Source organism: Crocodylus siamensis, chromosome 3, assembly GCF_052110815.1.
Source record: "Crocodylus siamensis isolate JL-2025a chromosome 3, ASM5211081v1, whole genome shotgun sequence".
NCBI lineage: Eukaryota > Metazoa > Chordata > Crocodylia > Crocodylidae > Crocodylus > Crocodylus siamensis.
In genome coordinates, this window is record NC_143397.1 from 177,834,075 (window position 1) to 177,857,781 (window position 23,707).

Here is a 23,707-nt window from a genome sequence, read left to right on the forward strand (position 1 = left end):
TTGTAGGCTTTCCCCTGTTTGCTCCCTCCCCTGGAAACATTTCTAATAGTGGAACATTTTCACCACTATAAATGAATGCCTGTTCATGGCCCAAGAAAAGCACTGCCTGGAATCTTTCAGCTACTGTTAACTGAGAATTACAATACAGAGTCAAACATGAAATATTACTGGAAATTGATCATCTACTGCACTAACCACAAAAGCAGCTCTGTTTTTTTCCCAGAAACACAAAAAAATTAGACAATACATAATATGTCTGGCCATTCTGCAATATGCAGCATGGTCACTTCACACATAAAACAAATCACCAAGAGCTTCAAATATAACTGCATAGAACCTTTGACTGCTTTGATTTCCAAATACCATGCAATGTTATGCTTCTCATGTTTAATTAAGGAAAATGATTTGAAGATGTTATAATGTCTCTATATACACTCCAGATTCAACTCTAGTGAAATATGTTATATTGAGGACAATGAAGCTGGCACGTAACCACAAGGAAAAAAAAAAAATCCCGATTTCTCTAATATTCCGGGCTTGCTCCACAGCAAATGCAAAAAACATCAATCCAGCAAGAAATGCAAAAACTTTTCTATATGTATAAAATACACAGTTATCTAACAATTCAATTATTTGCCATCCCACAACTGTGACAGAACTGTAGGGTGCCTACTTTAGAGACACTTGTCCACATGAGGCAAGAGAAATACTTGATACTGTTTCAGCATATCTAAGAAGTGTTGTACAGGACTAGATGCAGGACATTTCTCTCAATTCAGCCCTCACGCCAAAGAATACCTATGCAGAAATCTATCTAGGAGAGATGATCAGCAGCAAAAACTTTTGAGTTCATGGATCTCATTTAACTTATTTTGAATAAACAGAGAGTGGATAGTAAGGACTTTGGATTATTTCTTCCTTCTTGTGGTTTTAAAAAGAGTATCTGAGAAAACTAAAAATCAGTGTTTTTGACCAACCTGTGGAATACTTTCACAGGTACCAAAGATTTTGGTAAAGAACACCATGTATATAGACATTTATAATATATGCTTCATTCTAGCAAAGAAACAGAAAGTAAGGAATTATTCAGGACTGAAGCCAACTAGTTGCTGTTTAGAATTAGAAAGACACTCCTGCAAGATGCAACATGAGGATTTTGTATTTCTTTTTAGTACAGCATATTGCTGTTGATTCATTAGGTCTGATCCACTATGGAAAAAATGGAAAAGAAAGCCAATTGTTAATATTACATTTTGACAAAATATCTATTTTTCCCATAAATATATATTTTTTAAAATGTAGAAAAGTACAGAGTAGAAGAAAAGTACTTTCCAACTCTCCCTATTATAAGCATCCCTTTAAAGAGGAAAAGCTAGCTCTATTTTAATCTGTACACTAGAATTCTTATACTTAAATCTGGTTCTCTCTCTGGGACATTTTCCAAGAAGACTATAACCTCCCTCCAAGGAGTATTTACTGATCCTGCTAAATCCTCTTCCTCTTGTGCGTCAAGCCAATTACTGGGTAGATAAATTATGCACAGTGGGCAGTATCTTTTGACCACAAGGATATATTCTGAATATATTCTGAAAGGCAGCCTCATTAGCAATGAGGAATTTCAAATCAGTAACTGAAGGATAGCTACCATCACACACTGTATAAACATTTCAGTTTTGTTAAGTTTGTAAAGTAGACACAGACTGGTTGAAAACAGCAACAGAAGATTCCTACCACTAAAGCATTTCAAGTTGAATAAAGAGCTGCTCAAATTAGTCATTGTGAATGATATAAATTACGAAGCTGTGACCTTTACCTCCTTGTTTACTAATGCCAGTTCTAACAAATGCCAGTGGCAACAAATGTATTAGTTAAGTATTAACTGAATAGTTTCTGGGCAAATTTAACACTAAGGATTATTCATGGACTGTTTGCTTGGCTAGCTCTGATGAGCAACTGGTCACGTAAGTTGCACAATATTGTTTCTGCACTCCAATGGGATATGGTCCATTTAAAAATTAAACAAACAAACAAATAACCCTCCCCCCCCCAAAGTCCAGCTAATGAGATATGCAATGTATTAGGTATGTGTCCATGACTGCTTTGGAGCCTCACAACAAAAGAAAAGATACTCAGACTGTATACGTAGGTCTAGTCAGGTTAGCTATGTAAACAGCTTATGGGGACTTGAACAAAGACCTGGACTGGAATACCACAGTCTGTGAAATGTGAGAGGCCACCCATGAGGATGTGCTAAACAGAGCTGCACAAGGAAAAGTAATTCCATTTAAAGAAAGGAGGAGGTTGGTATTCTGAAGCTAGTTTAATTCAGTTTTGTAAAGAGAATGAAGAGATTCTACTTTCTTCACAAAAGGGAACAGACGATTCCAGGTGCATTTAGGGTGGGGAAAAAGGAGTTGCTGTTCAGCTAGGGGGCTGGGCAGAGAAGCAGTCTAGTTTCCAGCAGAATACTATTGAAGGTAACCATCTTGACACATTTTTGAGTCAGCAAATTCCACCAGAAAAATAAATTTCAGCTTTATATCTGGTCAGCTATATGATAAGCCCAGACAACGACGGAGAAAAGGAAGTCACTTGTAGGACATCTGCGCCCACAGCTAAAGGATACAGCCTCCGTCTACCACCCTAGTACTCTAGAAGAGAAAAAGGCAGAAGGTGCAAAGAGAAGCAATGGGTTCACAAAAATCACTGAGGAAGGAGTATTGGGTGGATCTTTTTGCTCTAGGATCCACAAGTTGTTCTGGAGCCCACAGCACATTCACGACTATGAATACTTGTTAAGCAGGAATGACTATGCCAAAGAAGAAAAAAAAAGAAAAAGAAAAAAAGCTAATAATTTACAGCATTTGTTCACTAAAGCTTATCAGGGAAAAGAAGAATTGGCCAAATCCTGCCATCTTTACTCACACAACAGTTATACTAACTCCACAATAGAAGGTCACATTTGGACATTTGTATAACATCCTGACTGATGAAAATCTTGCCCACACAAGGCACGAAGCATTGTAGAGAACCCTTCAAGCACTGATGTCTCAGCATCCACATTTGCTTCTTTCAACTGTGAGGGGGAGTCATTGAGAACACTCACAACCCCATGTCTTCATACTCTCCAGCTACAAATCCAATCCAACAAACCTACTAAGTGTTTACATACTGTTTGCAGACAGGCTGAAAAGCTATAGGTAGTCATTGCTTCTAAGGTTCCCTGCAGCTTCAAATCTTCCTCTTCTGGTATACATAGGTGACAGAAAGCATGAACGTGACCCGAAATGGCACAGAGACGACTGAAGCCGCACAGAGATGGGGAAAAGGGGAGCCAAGGACTCAGAACAAAGTTCAAGTTGAAGGCTGAGGCCACTGAGCTCACATAAGAACTGCAATTTACTAGGTCAGACCATAAGTACGTCCTGCCCATTATCCTGTATCACACAGCACCAGAGAGTGGATCGTGAAAGAAATGTGAACAGGGTATGACCATGGTCCCCCCCCTCCCACTTCTAATCCCACTTCATCAAATAGATGAAAAAAGAATAGGATTTAAGACCAGGTAAGCTATTTCTAGATTTGATATACCCAAAGGTGAATGATAGTGATAGTGTGAAAAATTAAAATGAAAGAGTGAGAAAAAGCTATGCTTGGGGAAGACAAGGACAAAAAGAAAGAGACTAATAAAGGCAAATATATGATTCATAACACACTTGAAACTCAATGGTATAAAGAGCTACCAATGGGGGTGGTGGAGAGGGAAAGAGAAAGAGATCTATAATGTGCACCAGATAAAATACTGGATACTTTAAATTAACATTACACTCTTTACTTAACTTGTAATTTGAGAAACAAGAATGGAACACTTATACTAGAATACATATGCCAAGTTCAGTAGCTGCCCCTGAGATTTGGTTTACAAAACTTCAAATAAGATGTACTAGAATAACGGGAGTTCAATGGTGCAAACACAAATTTTCCTTAACGCAAACCCAGCCAAATTTTAAGTCACATAGAAACTGAATGCAGACAAGCCAGTTGTACATTTTGAGCAGGGCACCTAAGAGGCTAAGAACAGTTCTGCCTATAGCAAACACAACTGTCCCTGAAGGCTGTTAAGACTGACAGTTCAGAAGCATGCACAAGGCGTGCTTCTCATTTCTTAACAGTACATCAAAAATCACACTCTCAACCATTTGCAAATTAAAACCCTCGCTGTCTTACAGCTGCATGCTACCACTATCATGATTAAAGCAGCACATAAAATCCTTGTAAAGATTGTTGTCAACTGGGGACCTTCCAAAACTATGACCTACTTTATTCCCAAAAAGCCAAAAGGTGTGCAACACACAGTGAACCAGACGGGTGGGGGGAAATGCAACAAGCTGAAGGAAAAGATCAGTATCTATAATAGTAATTTCAATTGCAGTGATTGTATGCAAATATTTCTTGCAGTTATACTTCGTATCAACATTTAAGTGCGTATATTTAGAAAAGGGCCCTAAGAGGGGAATAAAGGAGTTACAGGTGTTTAAAAATGTAGACTATGCCAAATTGGCAGAGGAAAGAGACTAAAATAGGAAAGAAAACCTAAAACCCCCTTTTCAAAAAAAAAAAAAGGGGAGAAAACACTCAAATTAAAATTCAGAGGAAGCCAAAACCTCTTTTAGACCCAACTGATTTGATGCAATGGTGGCACTCCTGCTGTTAAAGGGACACTTCAGTCTGCATCACATTTAATCATACTTAACACCACCTGAGTTATTCTTATACAGGTTCTGTATTTTGATACTCAAATATTCTCACTGGCAAAAGAAAGTGAGGAGGAATATTTCTTATTCAGAGTATCCAAAAGATTTAAGAAAAAGTATAACCCAAGAATGCTATTAAGATGTGCAAGGCACAGATAATTTGTTTTTCAGTTTAATATGGAAATACATCACGCTAATTTCTGCTCCCTCTTCTGGAGACACAATAAGAATAAATGCACTGCTATGGAGCTCTGGAAGGAGAGGGAAAAAGAAGTCAGCATAAAGACTAGGAAAGGTGCAGTGAATGTGAAACTGTAACACTGAACAAAAAACCCGAGTAAATTCAGGTCAATCCACATTTCTGATCTATCTTTTTGGTTTCTAGTAATAATGCAAGAGGGGCTTATCGATAGAAGCACTGCTTTCAGTAAAACATTTATTTTGTGTTCTATAGCTCTGTAGCAGGGTCCAGGTTAGCTTAGCACTGCCAGGCTCAAATCAGTCCTTAAACCCTTTAACCCACTCCTTTATTCTGGCCCCAGCAACACAGTCTCTCTCTGGGCTGATCAACACAGCCTGTAGTGCCCTAGGTTCTTCCATTCCACAGGGCTCAGCCAAAAGCATAAGCAGTCCAAAATACACGTGCCTTTAACCTGGTCCCAGCAACCCAATCTTTCTCTGGGCTCAGCAATACAAGCTTCAAAGCCCTGGGTTGATCAGCACCACAGACCTTCACAGAAAATCCCAAGTGAACACCCACAAGCATGGATTAGTTCTCATACTGTAGTCTTCCTTCTTCCTTGAAGGAGTCTTCCCTCTCCACACAGACTTTTTCTCCCTCCAGGTCCTCTTCATGTCCCTTTATTTCCAGTCAACTTCCTTCATTATTAGTTAGTTGCTTGAGCCAGCTGGGGCCCCCTTAGGCAGGTAGCTTGTTACTGGCTGGCTAATTGATCCAGGCCTGGATTATTACAAGCTCCTAAACAGAGGACAGGCTAGAACAATCTGATCACAGAAGCATAAACCACTTACTATAGAAAGGTTCCCAAATAATTAAGTCAGTTGTGTTTCTCTTCATATTAATTTTACGAAAAATCTGTAACCATCACAGAACAGCATATCATGCAAATATGCTCAGCTTAGTCAAAAGAATCATTATAATTTTTCCAGGTCAGCATCAAGCCCTGAATGACCATATAATAAAAACACTCAACCTGAAACTGTACAGGAGAGAAGCAGGTCAAGTACCATAGTCCCAGTTCCATTTAGCCTTATTCTGTTCTGACATCTAGTTTGCTTTTCAGTGGGCATATCTATGCGAGATGTTTACTGTAGAATTGACTAATTAGCTCTGCAGTAAAGCATCAGCATCTACATAAGTGGTGCTATTAGGCCAGAGTGAACTGATTAACTCTGCTATAGGATAGTGCTGCCAGACACAAGTACATGGCAGAGTAATGTACATCACACTGCATGTGTAGACACTGATAGGGCTGGCTGGGGTTTGAGGAAGCTTCAGTGTGGGGGAAACCTACTGGCTAGCCCATCACTGTAGCATCCTCGTACCCCAGCCAGTCCATCTGCAGCACACTGAGCTGAGCTGGAGCAGCCCCAGGCTTGGCAGGCTGACTGCCCTGGGCTCCCTGCCAGCCAGTGCTGTGCCACGCTGGTTCAATGTGCTGTGGTCCCAGGCACACATGTAAACATGGCACCCTGGAACAATAAACTCTAATGCAAACAGTGCCTGAGTTTATTGTGTTGCATTAATTGAGTGTCTAGACACACGCAGTGTCCAGCAAACTATATTGAAATCTGTATGTACAAAATAAACCAACTACATTTTATCATAGAAGCTCAAGAAAAAACAAAAGCCAGACTGCAGTACCAAAAGGAAAGAATGAGGATTATGTAGTCTGGAGAAGAAAGGACTCTGGGAGGAATTTGGTAACAGTCTTCAAATATCTGAAAGTGGAAACAGACTATTCTCTCTGACTATCAGGAACAGGACTAGGAGCAACAGCCTCAAGCAGAGGAGGACATTTAAATTGAAGATTAAGAAGCACTTTCTTTCTATGAGGATGATTAAGAGTTGGAACAGGCTTTCTAAAGTGGTTGTGGAATCTCCATTGCTGGAATTTTTCAAGAACAGTTTTGACAGACACTAGACCGGGATTGCTTAGTCAGAGATAATTCTACTTTGAACAGGTGGCTAGACCTCCTGAGGTTCCTTCCAGCCCTACTCTTCTATGATTCTAAGGCTTTTAGAAAAAGTGTACATCTCAGTTTGCAGTTTTAGTATTACTGAGAGATTTTGTATTATAATGAGAAAAGAATTAAAAATTTGTGCAAAATAAAGTCTCAATATACCCTTAGAGTTATAAAAATGTAAAAGTTTGTTAAATCCATCATCTATTCATCTAAAAAAGACATCAAAAGATTAACTCTGCAATAAGATTTGTTGCTTTGAAGAAGTCCATCTTTATGGTATATTAAAATAATTTTTCTGAAAGATTTTTTTGCCCTCTCCCCAAAGAAAGCAAGACACAAAATACTGTAAATAGAATTATATTAAGACTCTAGTTGGTACTGCATGCACAAAATACATTACTGTAAATCTGAGACTTGTAAATAACGCTGACATGATACGATTAGGTAGCTTGGAGCATTTTTTTTTTGTTTTTGAGACTTACACTTATCAATGTTTATATTACAGTATAGCAATTAAAATAAATCTTTAACATTTCAACCCCACTGTGTCTTCCAAAAATATCCAACACAAAGTATCTTATGTCCTTACAAAAATCATTCTTTAATGCAACCCATTAAAGTAATATAGGCAATGCAATTTATAAAGTAACAATTTTACCTGTATGCTGTTCTTCAATCCAAGCCTGCAAGTACATGAAGAGGAGTATACCAGCAACTCCAAACGCCAGTACAGACACAAAAACTTGTCTTAGGTTCATGACCCTATCAGAGGGCTGCATTTCAGCAGCTTTCAGAAGCCTGCAGGATTTGCTTTACACAGGTTTTCAGTTGAGCTGTATCTTCTTCAGTATCCTTTCTTTTAGGCAGCAACCTGGAATGGAAAGCTAGTTCTTACATTGTTCTTTCTGATCACCTTTGTAAATATGCATATATTATCTTTAGTTGCATACCACATACACATTTTCCAAAATATTAGTCAGCCAAAAGTTGGGATGCATATTTTAAATTGGGAAGTTGATTCCACACTTGAACAGAGGCATGGAGACTGCTCTGCCTTCCTGAGCATGTACAGGAGGCAGAATCAAGTTCTTGGCACTACTCATCCTCCACTTCTAGCTCCAAAGCTGAAGCTTTAACTCTGTCATATCTTCTGCTGAATAGCCCAAAGCTGCTGTTAATACGGGAACAGCTGTGATGGGGTTAAAGCTTAAGGTTTGGAGCTGGAAGAGAAGGATGAATGATACTGAAAATGACTCTGTCTGTTCTACATGGCTTCCTTTCAGCCAGGTCTCTGGGAAAAAAAAAATAAAATTTCTGTCATTCTGCTTTCCTAAAATAAGGTGGGTGGGATGTGAGAAAAATATGGTGCTTCTCATGTAACCTGTTATCTAAAACAGGTGAGTTTACACCCATAGTCCTAACAATTTTTCTGTAACAGTGCCACTTGACTTAACGAGTCTCCAGCAAACAGCAGTCTCCCTTGCCCCTTTCATCTTACAGAAAGTGTGAATATTTGAACTCTTTGAAAGTTCAATATAGAGGCACTAGGGGATAAAATTAAATTCAACCACAGAACCAGAGGCCAGGACAGGAGGATATTGATAACTCAGCTGGCAGAAGATGATGGCAGATGGTAGAGAGAAGTGTAATGGTCATAGCTCTTCCTGATGAGTGCTAAAAAAAAAATACTGGGACTACTGAAGCCATGTAATTGAGAACTTGAGACTCATCTTGGGCCCACTCACATTAAGGCTCTGTAACTTAATAAAAGAAGAATGCAAAACACTCCACAGCAAGTAAAAGAGATGAAGTTACCTTGCACAGCTATTCTGTTCATAGTACCCACAAGGTAACCTCAACGCACTATCCCACTCACCTGCACCAGAGCTCATCTGCAAACATTTAGCTGACTGAGGACACGTTTGGCCTTTGCTGAACTAGTGATACACACAGTTAAGTAAAAAAGCTTGAGGTAAGGTGAACTAACATGTTTTTTTTTTCTTTTTTTACTGGCCACTTCAAACTCATTTCTAGAATAAGGGTGCAGGGGAAACTAATGAAGAGCCCGATTCCTGCAACTGACTTCAGTGGACACATGGTCAAGTCCAAAGCCTGGCTGAAATATTATTTCTTGTGTAGCAGAGCCCCAGGAGAATGAAATAATTTTATTCAACACCCTTCACCTGCCACTCAAGAAAGCCACAGGATGTTAAGAGTTTATAAAAAAAAAAATCAGAATACAAAAGGTTTTATAGCATATAAAAGAAAGTAAAGCTTCTTAAAAATGAATTAGAATGAGCTGGATTTTGAAGGCATTGAAGGCAATCAAGCACAATGCAGAGAGTACCTGTCAAATTAGATTGCACAGCAAATAAAAATATTCAGAAATTCAGTATAATGAGGCCCTTGTAAAAGGATATCTGATAGAAGTAAAAATGAAGCACAAATATAAGCTTTGAGAGGAAGAGAAAACAATCTACAATATTTTGAGAGCTCTTCCACAGGGATAAGTCTAGAAATACAATTGCATACGTTCATGCGAGCAGAGTAGGCATGTAACAAGTTATATAGGAAAGTTTAGATTTTATAGTGAAAGGCAGCATTTCAGGTGCTTCCTAAGAAAACAAGATTAGTATGTCTTACATTTTAATAACTCAGTGCTTTCAGATATACAACTTTTGACTATGTGAGAGACACACATATAAACTTTGAAAATTCAACATGAGCTCCCATAAACAAATAGTTACCGCATAAGCCATGTACTTGTCCAATCCAAAATGTGGTTGGTGAATGTGAAATGCTGTTCAGAACTTTTACATGCAATGTCAAGTATAATTTTTTTTTCAATTCTGCGCTGTTAAAAGCCACAACCCTTTATAATGTGAAAACTGCTTGCAAACCTGATGCTATAAATTTAAGCTACAATGCTTGGGATGTTGTATTTACCATTTTATCTGTTATGCAGAAGGCACGTGTATAAACACTACAAAGGCTAACAGCCATTTGAAATTTATACTCCATCTGAAATTCTCTTTGTATGGGTCAGGAAATAACTAGTTCACACAAGGAACACTAAAGGAAGTCAAATTTGGAAGTGTGTGCGCGCACAGGTGCACATATATATGTCTAGCCTCATTATATACAGAACTAGCATCTACTGTAAAGGAAGCTTTGTTTCTTGTTGGTTAGTGCTGTGTGACATTGGCTGGTTGCAATAAATTGCTCTTTCCTTCATCCAATGCTTAACTCATTTTTTAGCATCAACTGCCTCTTGAGTGACAGTGAAAGAGCTCTGTGCAACTGTTGCCCAGTGATTTTCCACCTTCAGTCTTCCTTCTCGGTTCAGATTAAACGGAAACAAACCTACTTCAGAACTGCCATGTATATGAGCTTTGGTTACTGAAGTAAATGTGCTGGTGATATGTCCCTAAGATTTGTTCTGATAAAGCCACAGAAGCTTTCCTGGTTCACTGAGATAGGATAGTAGTCAAAGGTTCAAATAACCAGGAAGAAGCCTGAACTTTCTCCCAATACAAAAAGAAAAGAAAAAGAATAGCAATGATGTTTGCATAACAGGATGTTGATATAAATGTGAATAAGAAACTAAAAACCAAATGAGTAATAGTTTGATGCTCAGGAAGTCTGAATGAATATGGGTAAGAAACAAGTATTGGAGTTACGAGAAAACAGACATCAGACTTTCTTTTGGTAAAGCTATATGGGATATATAGCATCTGATGAAGTAGGCTGTTGCCTACAAAATCTTATGCTTTTCTGAACTAGTTGGTTGTCCTGCCTCCTTTCCAACTTCAGAATAATGTGTCTAACCATCTCTTAGTGCCTTTAGAATGAATGGAATATTTGAGTGAGCAAAAGGTTCCTTAGTAGGTGTTACAAGTATGCCTCCTGTGTCTATTGATTCTAAAAGGTCTGTATGGACAGCAGTCTCAACATAGCAGGAAAAAGGTCCTTATAATATTAAAACCAATACCAGGTAATTTTGCTTATTAGTAAAGAAATAAACATCTATTAAATCTAGGGCAATTTTTCACCTGTGGATTCAATCCAGGCTCTTTTGTTTGAGGAAAGATTCAAAAGGCACTCTTCTGTAGTTTATTATGGAAGAAAACTTGAAGAAAAAAAAAAAAAATATATATATATATACACACACACACACACACCGCATGCAAATTAGTGTTAGTCATTGTGTGGAGGCTAACAATATACCCAAGTAAAAGGAACAGTATTGATTGAAGTCAACAAAATAATCTCTGTATGAAAAGCTTATTTAATCAGCATGCATTGTTTTAAATATTTTTATTGTGTGCATTTATAGCCTTACTTTTAGGCCTACTTTTAAAACTAATTGATTTTAGTACACTGAAATTATGTGAACATTAAAACAAAACCCTATAGCTACTCAGCTATATTACAAAACTTTTAAACTTTCAAGACTGAATAATTATTGCAATGTAGTTAACACAATGATTTGTAATCCACAAATGAAAATTAAGAGGGACATTAACAAAGAGTCTGCACCCAAAAATCAATTGGTGGAATTTAAAAAAAAAAAACAAAACAGCCACAGTAGGTTTGTGACAAATTATTTCCCTTCAGCATTAAAAGCGACAGGGAGGGGAATGTTCGCTGGTGGAAAGCAGTATGTTTGCCTGGATCCTAACAAAGCCAAAAAAAAAAAAGAGCAGGGGAACCGAGTCACTGGCATGAGAGCCTGTGTCCCATTCCACCTATAACCCCTCTTCCTCCTATTCCCATAGCATGGCTCCACTGGAAATATGCTATGGGGACTTCTCCATTAAATGGCTCCATGTCATGTTGGCAGGTGATGCTCTGTCCAAAAAATTAGTGCACCTTGAGGGGATAGATGGTCCTGTGTACCATTCCATGAGCTTCACTTTTTCCTTAGTTCAAAATATTTCTATCCCCTTCCCAAGCGCATGCCCCATGTTGCACTAAAAGGGACTTTTGAAGTCCTCCCACCACCTCAAGTTTCTCCTGAAAAACAAAAATTAGTAGTCAAAAAAAAAAAAAAAAGATCAAAAACATGCACAGGTACTTTCTCTGTAATCAGCACACTGACTGCATCAAAAATGGCTACAGATGTCTATCTGCTATCGCCTACCACACCCTACACATCCATACACATGAGCAAGCAGGGGAAAGGTTATTCATTAAAAGGCCAAAGAGCAGAGATAACAGAAGTAGGCCCCTGCAAAGCAGCAAGTATTCACTTGGGATCCTGCTGATTCAGAGGGACAGTAATTCAATTCGGCTATTCAAATCACTGTCCCAATTCAATTCAGCCGAACCTGAAGATTCAGTGCTGATTTGGAGATTCGACCATAGACTAAACAGGCAGCAGCCTTCACCACGCTGGACACAGCTGCCTCCAGCTGGTAAGTCTGTTGTGGTGGGCAGAGTGGGGAGGGAAGTGGGGGGTGCAGATCAACGTCCCCACTGCAATGGAGGTTGGGGCTGGGACAAGCTGCCCAGCCAGGACTGGGGCGTGGGACTGGGGGGGGGGGGGGGGGGGGGGGGGGGGGGGGGGTGGGGGGGGGGGGGGGGGGGGGGGGGCTCCTGCCACTGCACACTGACAGTCCAGGAGGGCATGGGAACAGGTGTGTGCCCCGGATCTGTGTGGGCTGGGCTGGACTGAGCTATGCTCCGGATGGGCGATGGAAGGCACTGGGAGTGGGGGCTATGCCTTCCTGCTGGGTACCCAACCTCCCCGCACATCCTGGACAAGCCATGGCTTCACACCCCGCCTAGGGAAACAGCAGCAGGGCATGGTGGCAGGCTCATGCACCCAGATTGGGGAGGGGCCAGCGGCAAGGGCTACGGGGAATTTTAGGGTAGCTGCAGCCATCCCATAGCCCCCACTCCACTGCGCTCCGTGGAACAGGCAGAGCCAGGGCTGTGCTCCAGGCTGCGGCTAGGGCTAGCTACCCAGAGCACAGCCCTGGCTCTACCTGCCTCATGGAGTGCAGCCCAGCCCAGCCTGCCCCGCACAGTTCTGGGGGCATATGTCTGCTCCCATGCCCTCCCAGACTGGTGGCACATGGCAGTGCACAGTAGCAGGAGCCCCTCTTCCCAAGTCCTGTGCTCCCCTGCCCCAGCTGGGCAGCTTGTCCCAGCCCCAGTCCCAATCCCAATCCCAATCCCTCCCCTCACTGTGGGGGTGTTGATCTCCCCCCCCCCCCCCCACGCCACTTCCCTCCCCCCTTACTTGCCAGCTGGAGACAACTATGTGCAGCGCAGTGAGGACTGCTGCCTGTTTAGTCTATGGCCAAGTCTCCAAATCAGCACCAAATCTTCAGATTTGGCCGAGTCAAATCCAGACAGCAATTCAAATCACCAAATTGAATCACTGTCCCTCTGAATCAGGTGAATCTGAAGTGAAGACCTGCTGCTTTGCACGGGCCTACTTGTGGTATCTCTGCTCTTTGACCTTTTAATGAATAACCTTCCCCTGCTTGCCCACACACTTGGATGTGTACGGTGGGGTAGGAGATATCAGATAGACAACTGTGGCCACCTTGGATACAATGCACTGATGACAGAGAAAGTACCCGTGCATGTTTTTGATCTTTCTGGTAACTGACTATTAATTTTTGTTTTTCAGGAAAATCTTGAGGTGGTGGGAGGATTTCCAAAGTCCCTTTAGTGCAACATGAGGCATGAGCTTGAGAAGGGGATAGAAATATTTTGATCTCAGGGAAAAAAAAGTGAAGCTCTCTGAATTGATGCCAAATCTTTTCCAAACCGATTCGGAGGCTTCCGATTTGATCTGGACCTTTTAACTGGTCTCCCACTTCAATTCAGGTTCAGAGATTCGGCCGCTGAATCAGGCTGAAAGTCCTCCAGATTGAATCCGCTACCCAAGCTTCACAAAGCCCCAACCACAAACACTTAGACAATGCCTCTCTGAACCAGTTAGTTGTCCTGCCTTTTTTTAAGACTCTCAGTTCTCCAAGGTGTTCCAGCCATACTTATTTTTCCCTTTTCTCCCTATTTTTCCTGAAGAAGAATATATTTTGTGGTGACTTAACTACAGTACTGAGGCAGGGTTGAGAAAGTCTGTTGAGCTGCATGGAAGAATGTCCAGTGATCCAGATAAATTCCATCTTTAGAAGGATGGAAGTAGAAGTGTGGAGGAAATCTACACCCTCGCTTTTTCAGGTAAGGACATCCCAAGATGTTGCTACTAAACCTGAAACACAGGCATCCAGGATCAGTTTCCTCCTATTCCCTTAGTCCCATATCCAGGACCTGCTAGCTCCCTCTCAAAACAACTTCAAGTATTGGATCATCCCAACACACCCACAACAGATGTATGGCATTCACTATGACCAGGACTTAACCCGAGCACTGTGGGATAGGTGCAACATCCATAGAGCTGCAAAAATCCATAGCAAGTGAAGTGGCTTGAGCAAAACAGAATCTGATTTTCATGCAAGTCAAAACAATAACATCCCGCAGTGCAATAGAGATGCAAGCCAGCTGTGCAACTGTCCCTAGGATTAGTTCCGATAGAGGGACAGGAGCTTTCCTGCTTCATTGATAGTTCCTTTCTCTTTTTGGATATCTGACCATGACTACAATTCTTTCTTCCAATGCAAAACGAAAAGAAAAAGAACACCAATTATGTTTACATAATAGGATGTTGATATAAAATGTGAATGCAAATAAGATGTTGATATAAATGTGAATAAGAAACTACAAACCAAATGAGTAAGAATTTAATGCTCAGCATTATCTATAGATATATATCTCTCTAGATCAAAATAAATGGGGGTGGGGTGGGGAGAGAGAACGCGCACGCGAGCGAGCAAGCTATGTTTTTCACCTTCCTGAAGCATAGACTTTAAGAACAATGCCAAAAATCATGAGCTGGTAACACTGCAGTAAAACTACAAAAGAAGAACCAGCTTATTCTAACCAGGCCATAGGCACCCTCTCTACTGTCCACACAGCCTTATGGATTCAGAACAAATACCTAACTAGGGCCCGTTCCATCAATCTTACCTATACAACAATCTCATGAAGTTAGAAAAGCCTGTGATACTTATGGGACTTTGCATATAGTCACAGCTGCTTTTGGTTAGGCCCTAAGTGAGAGTAGACTGAAAATTACTGTTCAGCATAAAGCAAAAATGGGAGGCTTCTTTCAAGCTTCTACTCGATATGAATTATGAGGCCCTGTTTTTACAAACATTTATGTGGTATAGACACACTAATGGGGCATTTACACACATGCTCCAGGAATGTGTGTGTGTGTGGGGGGGGGGGGAGGTGCTTTAATTAGAACACCTCTGAGTGCTGCCCTAACTGAAGCACTCGAAGCATCTCATGTATCAGCATCCCTGAAAAAATGGCAGCAGGACCACTAACTAAAGCTCACTGACTAATAAAATTTTCACTGCTCGTGTATGGGTGCCTATAGAATCTAAATGTCATTTATCCTGACTTCCAACACTACAGTAAACAGGCTGTCAACACTAGGGCTCCCTCTTACCAAAATATGAATCAATGCTAGCAATGGCAAGAAAAAAGTTCAAGAAAAAGTTCTCCACCAGTTAGGGAATAAGGGGGGGAAGACTGTTTAAAAAAGACACAAAATTCATCAGGGTCCTTGGTTGTCAGGATAGAAATAACCTGCAATTCAGCTGCAGGTATTTTTTCTTCTGAGTTCAGATAAACTTGAATATTTTAGAATTAGTTCTGGTATATGATCTTGGAGACATTTTTCATCAAGACAACATGAAAGGCAGTGATTTTTTAGAGTATACAAGTAAACACCGAAGTCAGAAATATGCAGCAAGACAGACTGACATCTCAATGGCTCTTCAGACTGTGATAGAGATGCACCAGAGTAACTGAATCTTAGCCTGCAATAATATAAAACAAGTAAAGAATCCAATGCAACTTCCATGTATCCCAGGATGATTATGCAAGGTTGGCAACTAGAGAAGAAATAGTTTATTTGGAGTTTGAAAAAAAAAAAAAAATAGTGAAACGTTTAAATGAAAGTTTATATACACACACTTCATAAAGTAGAGCCACATTAAACAAACAAACCAACCAAAAAAACCCCCAGCAGAATCCTACTGCTAACCTTAACACAGCCCCCTGCACCCTAGAATTGAGGGAATATCAAAGCTTCAGGAACAATCCAGAAATTCCAAATACTGATGTTATCAAAGCAACCTCAAATCAGCCAAGTTGCATAGTTTGCATTTTTCTATTCCTCTTACCCTTATTCCGCTGCAAACAATTATGTTGTTATAATATTATGCTTTCTTAGTAATACAGTTTCTATGATGAGAGATCCTATGGGAGGGATGCGGGTACAGAAAACAGACAGTGTATTCCTATTTACCCTTCTAGTATTTGATTCTATCATCTTAATCTACCACAGCTACTGAACTCTCTCCCCCCTTAAGCAATTAAGGAATTCACTTTAATGAAGGGCTTGACATAAACAAGAGCCACTTCAGGAGATGATGACCAGGTGTTTTTTTGGTTCATTCATTTTCTCCAGGGATGATCTAATGTGAGAATGGAAAGTAGGAAACTGCAGAAGTTGCTGGTGCTGAGTACACATAGAAATGAAGCTACTTCCTCCTCCTGTCCCTCAAGAATAAACCCTATTTAACTTTGCATAACATGAAAGTAATCTCAGCCAGGAGCTGTCAGACACTTACAGTCTAATTTCAAACTATAACGGTAGTACTTTTTCTTGAGTTACTTGAGAAGTGCTCTATTTGTATTGCCGACAGACAAATGTCCATGCGAGGACCCCAAACACAAGTGCAATTTCATACACATAAGTAATCAAAAAGGTGAAGGGTAACATTCCAAACAAAAACAAACACCATTGAAATACAACAGGTCGTAACAAAACATTTCTGTTTTGGAATTCCACTCATCACTCCATTTTCTGGCAGATACAATAACTGCATACCATCATCTTACTTCAAAAAGAGATGGAAAGAATATTCTCCTCATCTTCTAGTAGCTTACAAAAACTCACAAGCAGTTGCTGTAAACCCATGGAGCAAAACTTGTTCTCATTTTACTAGGGCTATACTAATTTCAAGGCCAAGAAACAACAAAGAAGTTTAACCAAAAAAAAAAAAGACAACTACAGGAATAAGAGCAAGTGAAAGAGCAAGAACATGCTTGCTTAAACTAGTGGCCCCAATCTTGCTTTAAAGCAGCCCCACTAAATTTGGTTATCTATCCGTATTTAAGTAGATGTGCGTTTACAGGGTTTGAGTTTACATGGATAACTTGCTGGTTCTGATGCACCTTTTAGTAGGATGTAGCTTTTTTGTTGTGGTCTAAAATATCAGCAAGAGCGAGACTGCAAATGATTACATAAAAGACAGCAAGCCAAAAAAGGAAGGTTTTCTTATAATTTGACTAAATTCAAATAAGGAACTTGGTTTATTGTGGCGGCAAATCAAAGTGGTATTAGTGTGCCAAAAGAACTTGCATTTTGTCCCAATCATTCACTGTGCTCTTGGAGGCATACACATAACACTACCTAATTTCTCACTTTCAAGCCATGGCCTGCATTCTAAAGATTCTGTTGTGCAATGATATCGGCAAAGAAGAGATCAGCTAAGGGATATCAAGTTACTACGTTTCTACATGGTTTACATTTGCAGAGCAAAGGCAAGGAAGTCAGAGTCTTAAGAAATTAAAGGGACTCTGGAAATTCCTTAAGAAAGAAAGGTTGCTCAGAAGGTCCCTGAATAGTCATCTTGGGCACACACTGGGCTTCTGCTCTGTAAAGAGGAGAACAAGTATCAGCCTGGTTTCTTCTACAAAATCCCCCTGAATGTGTCTCTACCAATGGGACCTGGCCATTTGGGTTCCTGTCACAGGCATAATATATAGTCACATCATGAGTACTTATTTGCCTTGATGTGCAAGTAAGTATGTGTGTCATTGTAGACTCAGAACACAAGGGTTAGAAGGGACCTCAGGAGGTCATCTAGTTCAGTGGTTCTCAACCTTTTCTGTACCAGGATCCATTTGTAAACATCAGAGGCTAGTCCCAACCCCCTGCCCCCCATCCCCAGGCCCCAGCCCCTCAGTGCGTGGGGCAGGGAGTGGGTGTGGTGGGGGGAGGGGGAGCCAAGCCACTGCCAGCCTGCAAGGAAAAAGCCACACTTTCCCATATTTTTCTCCTTTAAAGGAGAATCCATTTTTAAAGTTTGTTCACGACCCTTTCACCATGAACGACGTGTGCCCACAGAGGCCGTGGAGGCATGGCGACCACCTGCAGGCGGTGGCAGCCAGCGTGGCGCTCCCACAGGTGGCTGTGGTGGTGGAGGGGGTGGCAGTGTCCATCCGCAGATGCAGTTGGTGGTATTGGGGGGCGGGGGGTGGCGGCAAGTGGCGACCACCAGCAGGCACCAGCGGCATTGGCCTTTCAGGGGGCACACCGCCAATCTCAGGGGGTATGCCCCCCTCCACATTGCCAATGTCTTTCACATACTCTTGCACTTACACTTTCGGGCCGCGACCCACGAGCTGACAAATGCCAATCCAGTCCAGCCCCCTGCTCAAAGCACGACCAGCGTCAGCTCGAGCAGCCCAGCCCTCACCCAACCCGTCCGAAAGGATGAAACTACTTGGGCGGTAAACGCCTAGGGAGAAGAGAGAACCAGCGCGGATGAGCCCCAAAGATGCCCGTCGTCTAGCCCCTCACGGGGCTGCAGGACACCTCCTGGTCCTCTGCAGGCTCCCGCAGCGGCAAGGTGGCCCCAGGTCTCGGAGCCCCGCTTCGTGCGACGCGGAGAGCGCCAGGAAGTTACTCACTGCAAAGCCCCGGGGGAGCCCGAGCCCCCATCTCGCCACCCAGCCGCTCCGGGTCGGGCTCAGGCAGCGCCGTAAGCGGCTCAACCCCGGGGCGCGCCAAGTAACTTGGAGGCGGCGGCCGGAGCGGGGAGCCGGGACCGCTGCCGCAGCGCCCCGCGCCCCACCTGCTTCGCGCCCGCCAGCCCTTACCTGGGATCGGCATCGACGCGCAAACTTCCCCGCGGCTGCCGGACCCTCTAGCGCCTTCCCCGGCTGGAGCCACCGCCCCGCCCCGCCGCACAGGGCGCTCCCTTCTCTTCCGCGCCCCGCCTCGCCCGCCCGCCCGCCTAGCAGGAGAAGCCTCCTACGCGCCGCCGGGGGCTCGATGCACACCCAGGCCTGAGCGCCCCTTTTCCCCGCGGCGGGGGATCCCCGCCCGAGCCTGCTCTTCCTGAACAGCAGCCTCCTGGGAGCATGGATGTGGGGAGAAGTTGTACTCTGAAACTTTTGGCCTGTCACGGAGCCTGTCAGTCAGGGCTTCTCCACCTCTTAGGCTCTATGGACCTGAGCCCCCCGCCCTGGAAGTGGCCAGCTCCTACTTCTCACTCTTTTGCCATTAGGGCAAAATGCAGGAGCGGCTCTTGTGTTGGAGAGATCACGGCCCCAAATTGCTTCAGCCCTCCCCACACCTGCAGGCATCGCTCTGCGTTTACCTCATGGCCGCCTGGTGTGGATATGCGGGGGGATGTAGGGTTGCCTTGGTAGAGCGTGGTCCAGTTGTCCAAGCTGGTTGACATGGAACCCAACGCCTTTATGTCCTTTATTTTCCAGCTTCAAGAGAAAAATAGAGGACAAAGCCATCCAGTTTTGTATCAGTAGAGGACAGAGGAGCAGAAAACCGGGATATCCTCTATGACGAGCACCCTTGGGACACGTGGTGCCGCAGACCCATCTGCAGCACCATACACCACATCCGCAGGCGTTTCCTGCTTTGCTACCTTGCGCCCGGAGATCCTGGAGTCAAAAAAACCCCACGACAAGAAAAGCGGGGCAGGATATGTGGCAGTAGCCGGCATCGCCCAAAACTGGAGCCTGGTTGGCCAGAGCCATGCTCCAGCTGCCAGCCAGGCTCCCACCTGCAGGAGCACTGCAGCTGCAGCTCCCGGAGGCCCCCAGGAGACCAGGTAAGGCTACCAGGGCCAGCACAGCTGCTGGCCCCAGCTTCCCCTACCCCACCCAGGATAGCCTTTCACATGTCAGAGCGCACGTGGCACAGGCCCAGAGATAAGTAGCAGTGGTGCAAGGTGTGCCACTGCTACTTGTCCTAAGAGAAACAAAGCTCCACACTCATCTGGACGCAGCTCTTGAGTCCTGTTAACCTTATGCCAAATCCTTGAAATGGATCTTAAGGCACCCTAGTTGAGACTCACTGCCTTAAATGGACCAGCAAAGAGCTCCAGACCATAAACCCTATTTATTCAGACATCATCCGCTCCTGTGTGAAGTGGAGAATGTCTAATACTGGGCAAGGTGAACCTAAGGGTTGACCCAGTACCTGGCACTTCTAGCTCTTATGCCTGGCTGAACCGGGTGGTGCTACATGCACTCATGGTAGCCTGCTCCTGAAGATGGAATGGTAAAAATTAGGACCCAGATGGATAAAACACAATGTTCCACCAGCCCTCAATTAAAATTTGCCTGCAAAATCCACATAAACATTTAAAGAGCTTCTCCCTTCCTCCATCACTTAAAACATTAAACACATTAAGGAGTTTTGTTTACTTTAAAATCAATTAAACAAGCCCAGTACAGCTTCCCTACACTATCAGATGAATGTGTATGAACTCTGCCATATGAAAGTCATAGTAAGCAATAAAAAGAATAGGCTACTGTGGAAGGCATAGGAGTAACAGGATGGTCTTGCTAGTTACAAACTGCATTTGCTATTGCCCATAATAGAATTCATTGCAATTTCTGCAGTAAACACAAGGAAAAAGTGTGAAAATACCTTAATAATGAACATTTACTTAGCACTTTACCTGTTCAAAGTGCTTTCCAGAGATTATCTAACTAATCCCGAAACATAGGCAAATATTTATTTATTACGCCTACTTGATAGACAAGCAATTTTGCCCAAATTTCCGTAAGTTATTTGCACTACGTTGTTAGAGCAAGGATCTATTTTCCAGACCTGTGTCCAACCACTTGTTTCCTTTTTCTCTCTCGAGGCATTCCTTGCAGAACTGTGTATTTATCTGGCACTTAGACCTTAACCACACATTGACTCATGGTCCTGTCACTTATTTACTTTCACAAAGCAACCAGAAGCACTAGTTCAGAGCGATTAATTACTAAATGCAATTGAAATTTCCTGCAGGATGAATTATACAGAATACAGTTATCCAAAACACAGCTTAGGCAGAACATATAGGTAAAGATGAGCCATGGACTCTTCTGCAGCCAAAAGCAGCCAAGACCTTGGTTTGGTGTAGTGCAGTTCCTTGTGGGTTTTTTTATTTAAGTACTAACTCATTGTGATCCTGCTTAGTATATGCTGTGTGAACAGATACAAGCAGAGCATGCGACAGAATGACCTCTCAACTTCCACAGTCACTCCTCCTGTCTCCTAGCACAGAGAACTTAGTCGCAGTTCATTATAGAGGCTGGTAGCTGAAAGAAAAGACCCAGAGAATTCTTTGACCCTGAAGCAAAATATCCTTTTGTTTTTTTTAAGCAAACAAATATGACTCCCTGCTTCTGAAATCCTGCAGTCATAGCTCAAAGACGCACATAACAGTTAGTAAGTTCAACATTAATGGGCCTCTATAAAAGGTATCTGTATAAGTTTTCTGTGGTTTTTCTACTGCTAAGAGCTTTTCTCTGCCTAATTAAATTGACTGCTACCTGATTAGGATAGCTGTGCTCCTTATAAAAAAATTATAGCAGAACATTTATACTAGATTTCTATTGGTTCCATTTGGTCAGCTAAAATTCGGAACAAAGCAACAGACCTATTAAACTATTGTTCCTAGGACAATGCTGACTAATTGAAATATTCTAATAGAGCTTGCTGAAACTCCTAATAAGGCTATTTTGAATACTGTTACTTTCATTTTGTAGGACAAATTGGAAACAGATCTTACTTTGGCCAGATCTACTCAGAAGCTACATATCAGAACCCATCATCTGATTAAAATCTATATAAAGTGTGTGTGAGATCAGGTGCTTTCATCTTTTTGAAGAAAGAGGAAAGATACTAAATGCCTTGTAACAAAGGCAAATTTTGTTTAACAACTTTTTTAAAAAGTGTTCTTAGCTGACATACAGCTGTTCCCCTAAGCAGACAAAACAAAAGGTGTATTTGAACTAGAGTCTGAGGAATCTTTCTGAGATTAAAATTTTATCACAGTGGTGAAGTTAGAGCCTGGGGCTAATATGCAGGGAGTGTGCTTGCCTTGCAAATACAACAAGAAATTTTTGGGCCAAGTACGGACCTTACACTTTTACCAGGATACGTGACTGGAAATCAATCTATACTCGTGTCACGGAGTGGGGCCTAGGAGTGGCCGTGATCCCACTAGCGCCCCCTGCCATGCCAATTAGGTGATCCAGCACCCTCTTACTTGCCTGCCATGTCTTGTTGTTATATGGTTCTATAAGGGAGGCTGCCTCTTATCACCCTGGACATTGTGCTATGCTTGTAGCATCCCCCGTTCCATATGGAGTGACCTGGTGCACCCCAGCCTGATGGGCTATGCGTGCCTCCTACCTCCCTTTTAGCCCGCCCCAAGCCTCGCAGCTCTTCCGGACGTTATCAGGTCCTTCTCCTTTCTGCGCCCTGCCTAGCACCCTTGGGCTTGTCACAACCTCGGCACCTCTTCTCTAGCGCCCCTGGGCTTGTCACGCAACCGGCGCCCCTTCTCTGGCACCCCTGGGCTTGTCACGCAACCGGCGCCCCTTCTATTTGTTAGCCCTCTCCGGCTTACTAACAGTACTCTTCCCAGTTGGGCTCAGGCAGCCCGAGCCTTACCTGGCCCCTTTGACCCTTCGGAGTCCGCAACACTGGGAGTCCTTCTGAGACTCTTCCCGATTGGGCTCAAGCGACCTAAGCCTTACCTGGCCCCTTTGACTCTTCGGGGTCCCCACCACTGGGGAGCCCCTCTGGGATCCTTCTCAGTCTGCACCCCTCCTGGGGTTTCTATCAATAGTATACGCCCACTCCTGGGGCTTCGCTCAATACTTGCCCTCACTGGGGTTTCTCTCTGTACACTCCCTCTCGTGGGGCTTCCCTCAAGTATGCGCCTGCTTCTCTCTGCCCTCTCCGAGCTCTCTGTAATCACAGACTCACCCTCTCCGGGCTCATCTCTCTAGTAGCACCCACCCTGGGCTTCTTTTTGTGTGGCTCTCCCCTTGGAGCCTAACACAAGCCCCTGCAGGCTTCTCACTGGTGCTCCTTGCCAGTGGGACTCAGGTGGCCTCAGCTGTGCCTGGTCCCAAAAATCCTCTTTGCCCTTCTCAGGGCTGGGGTCTTGCATCCCAACTACAGTGCCCTCACCAGCACTGTGCCCCTACCCAGGGCTGGGGTAGTACACCCCACAATGTAGCACCACACTCAGGCACTGGGAGCACCCCCACTCTACTGGGGCACTGCTAAATAAGGCCTCCTCCATCCCCTTATACCAGAAGACAGGGTGAGGCTATAACAATAACTAAACAGAACCATAAACCAGCCAGCTGTAACACAACAATAAGCCTCCTAGCTATAACATAGGATCTAGGCCCACCTGGATCTCTTGCAAAGGCCTCCCAGTCAGGGTTCTCGCCACCCTTACCATGGTGCAGCCCCTTGTTTGCTTTGCTCTGCTCTGCTCTGCTCTGCTCTGCTCTGCTCTGCTCTGCTCTGCTCTGCTCTG

At 43.1% G+C, this 23,707-nt stretch overlaps 1 protein-coding gene across 2 annotated transcripts in view; it reads right to left on the reverse strand.

The window, feature by feature from the left end:
* Positions 1-19,105, reverse strand: part of CHST9 (carbohydrate sulfotransferase 9) — a 176,066-nt gene extending 156,961 nt beyond the window's left edge. The window contains exons 1-2 of one of the 2 annotated variants that reach the window (XM_090039864.1): positions 19,005-19,105; positions 7,621-7,833 (exon numbers count right to left, since the gene is read on the reverse strand). In XM_090039864.1, the coding sequence (XP_089895990.1) occupies positions 7,621-7,741 (121 nt within the window). In that variant the 5' untranslated portion in view covers positions 7,742-7,833; positions 19,005-19,105. The remainder of the gene's footprint in view (positions 1-7,620; positions 7,834-19,004) is intronic. The other variant, XM_090039865.1, reaches the window with a different exon arrangement.
* Between the last annotated feature and the right edge of the window lie 4,602 nt (positions 19,106-23,707).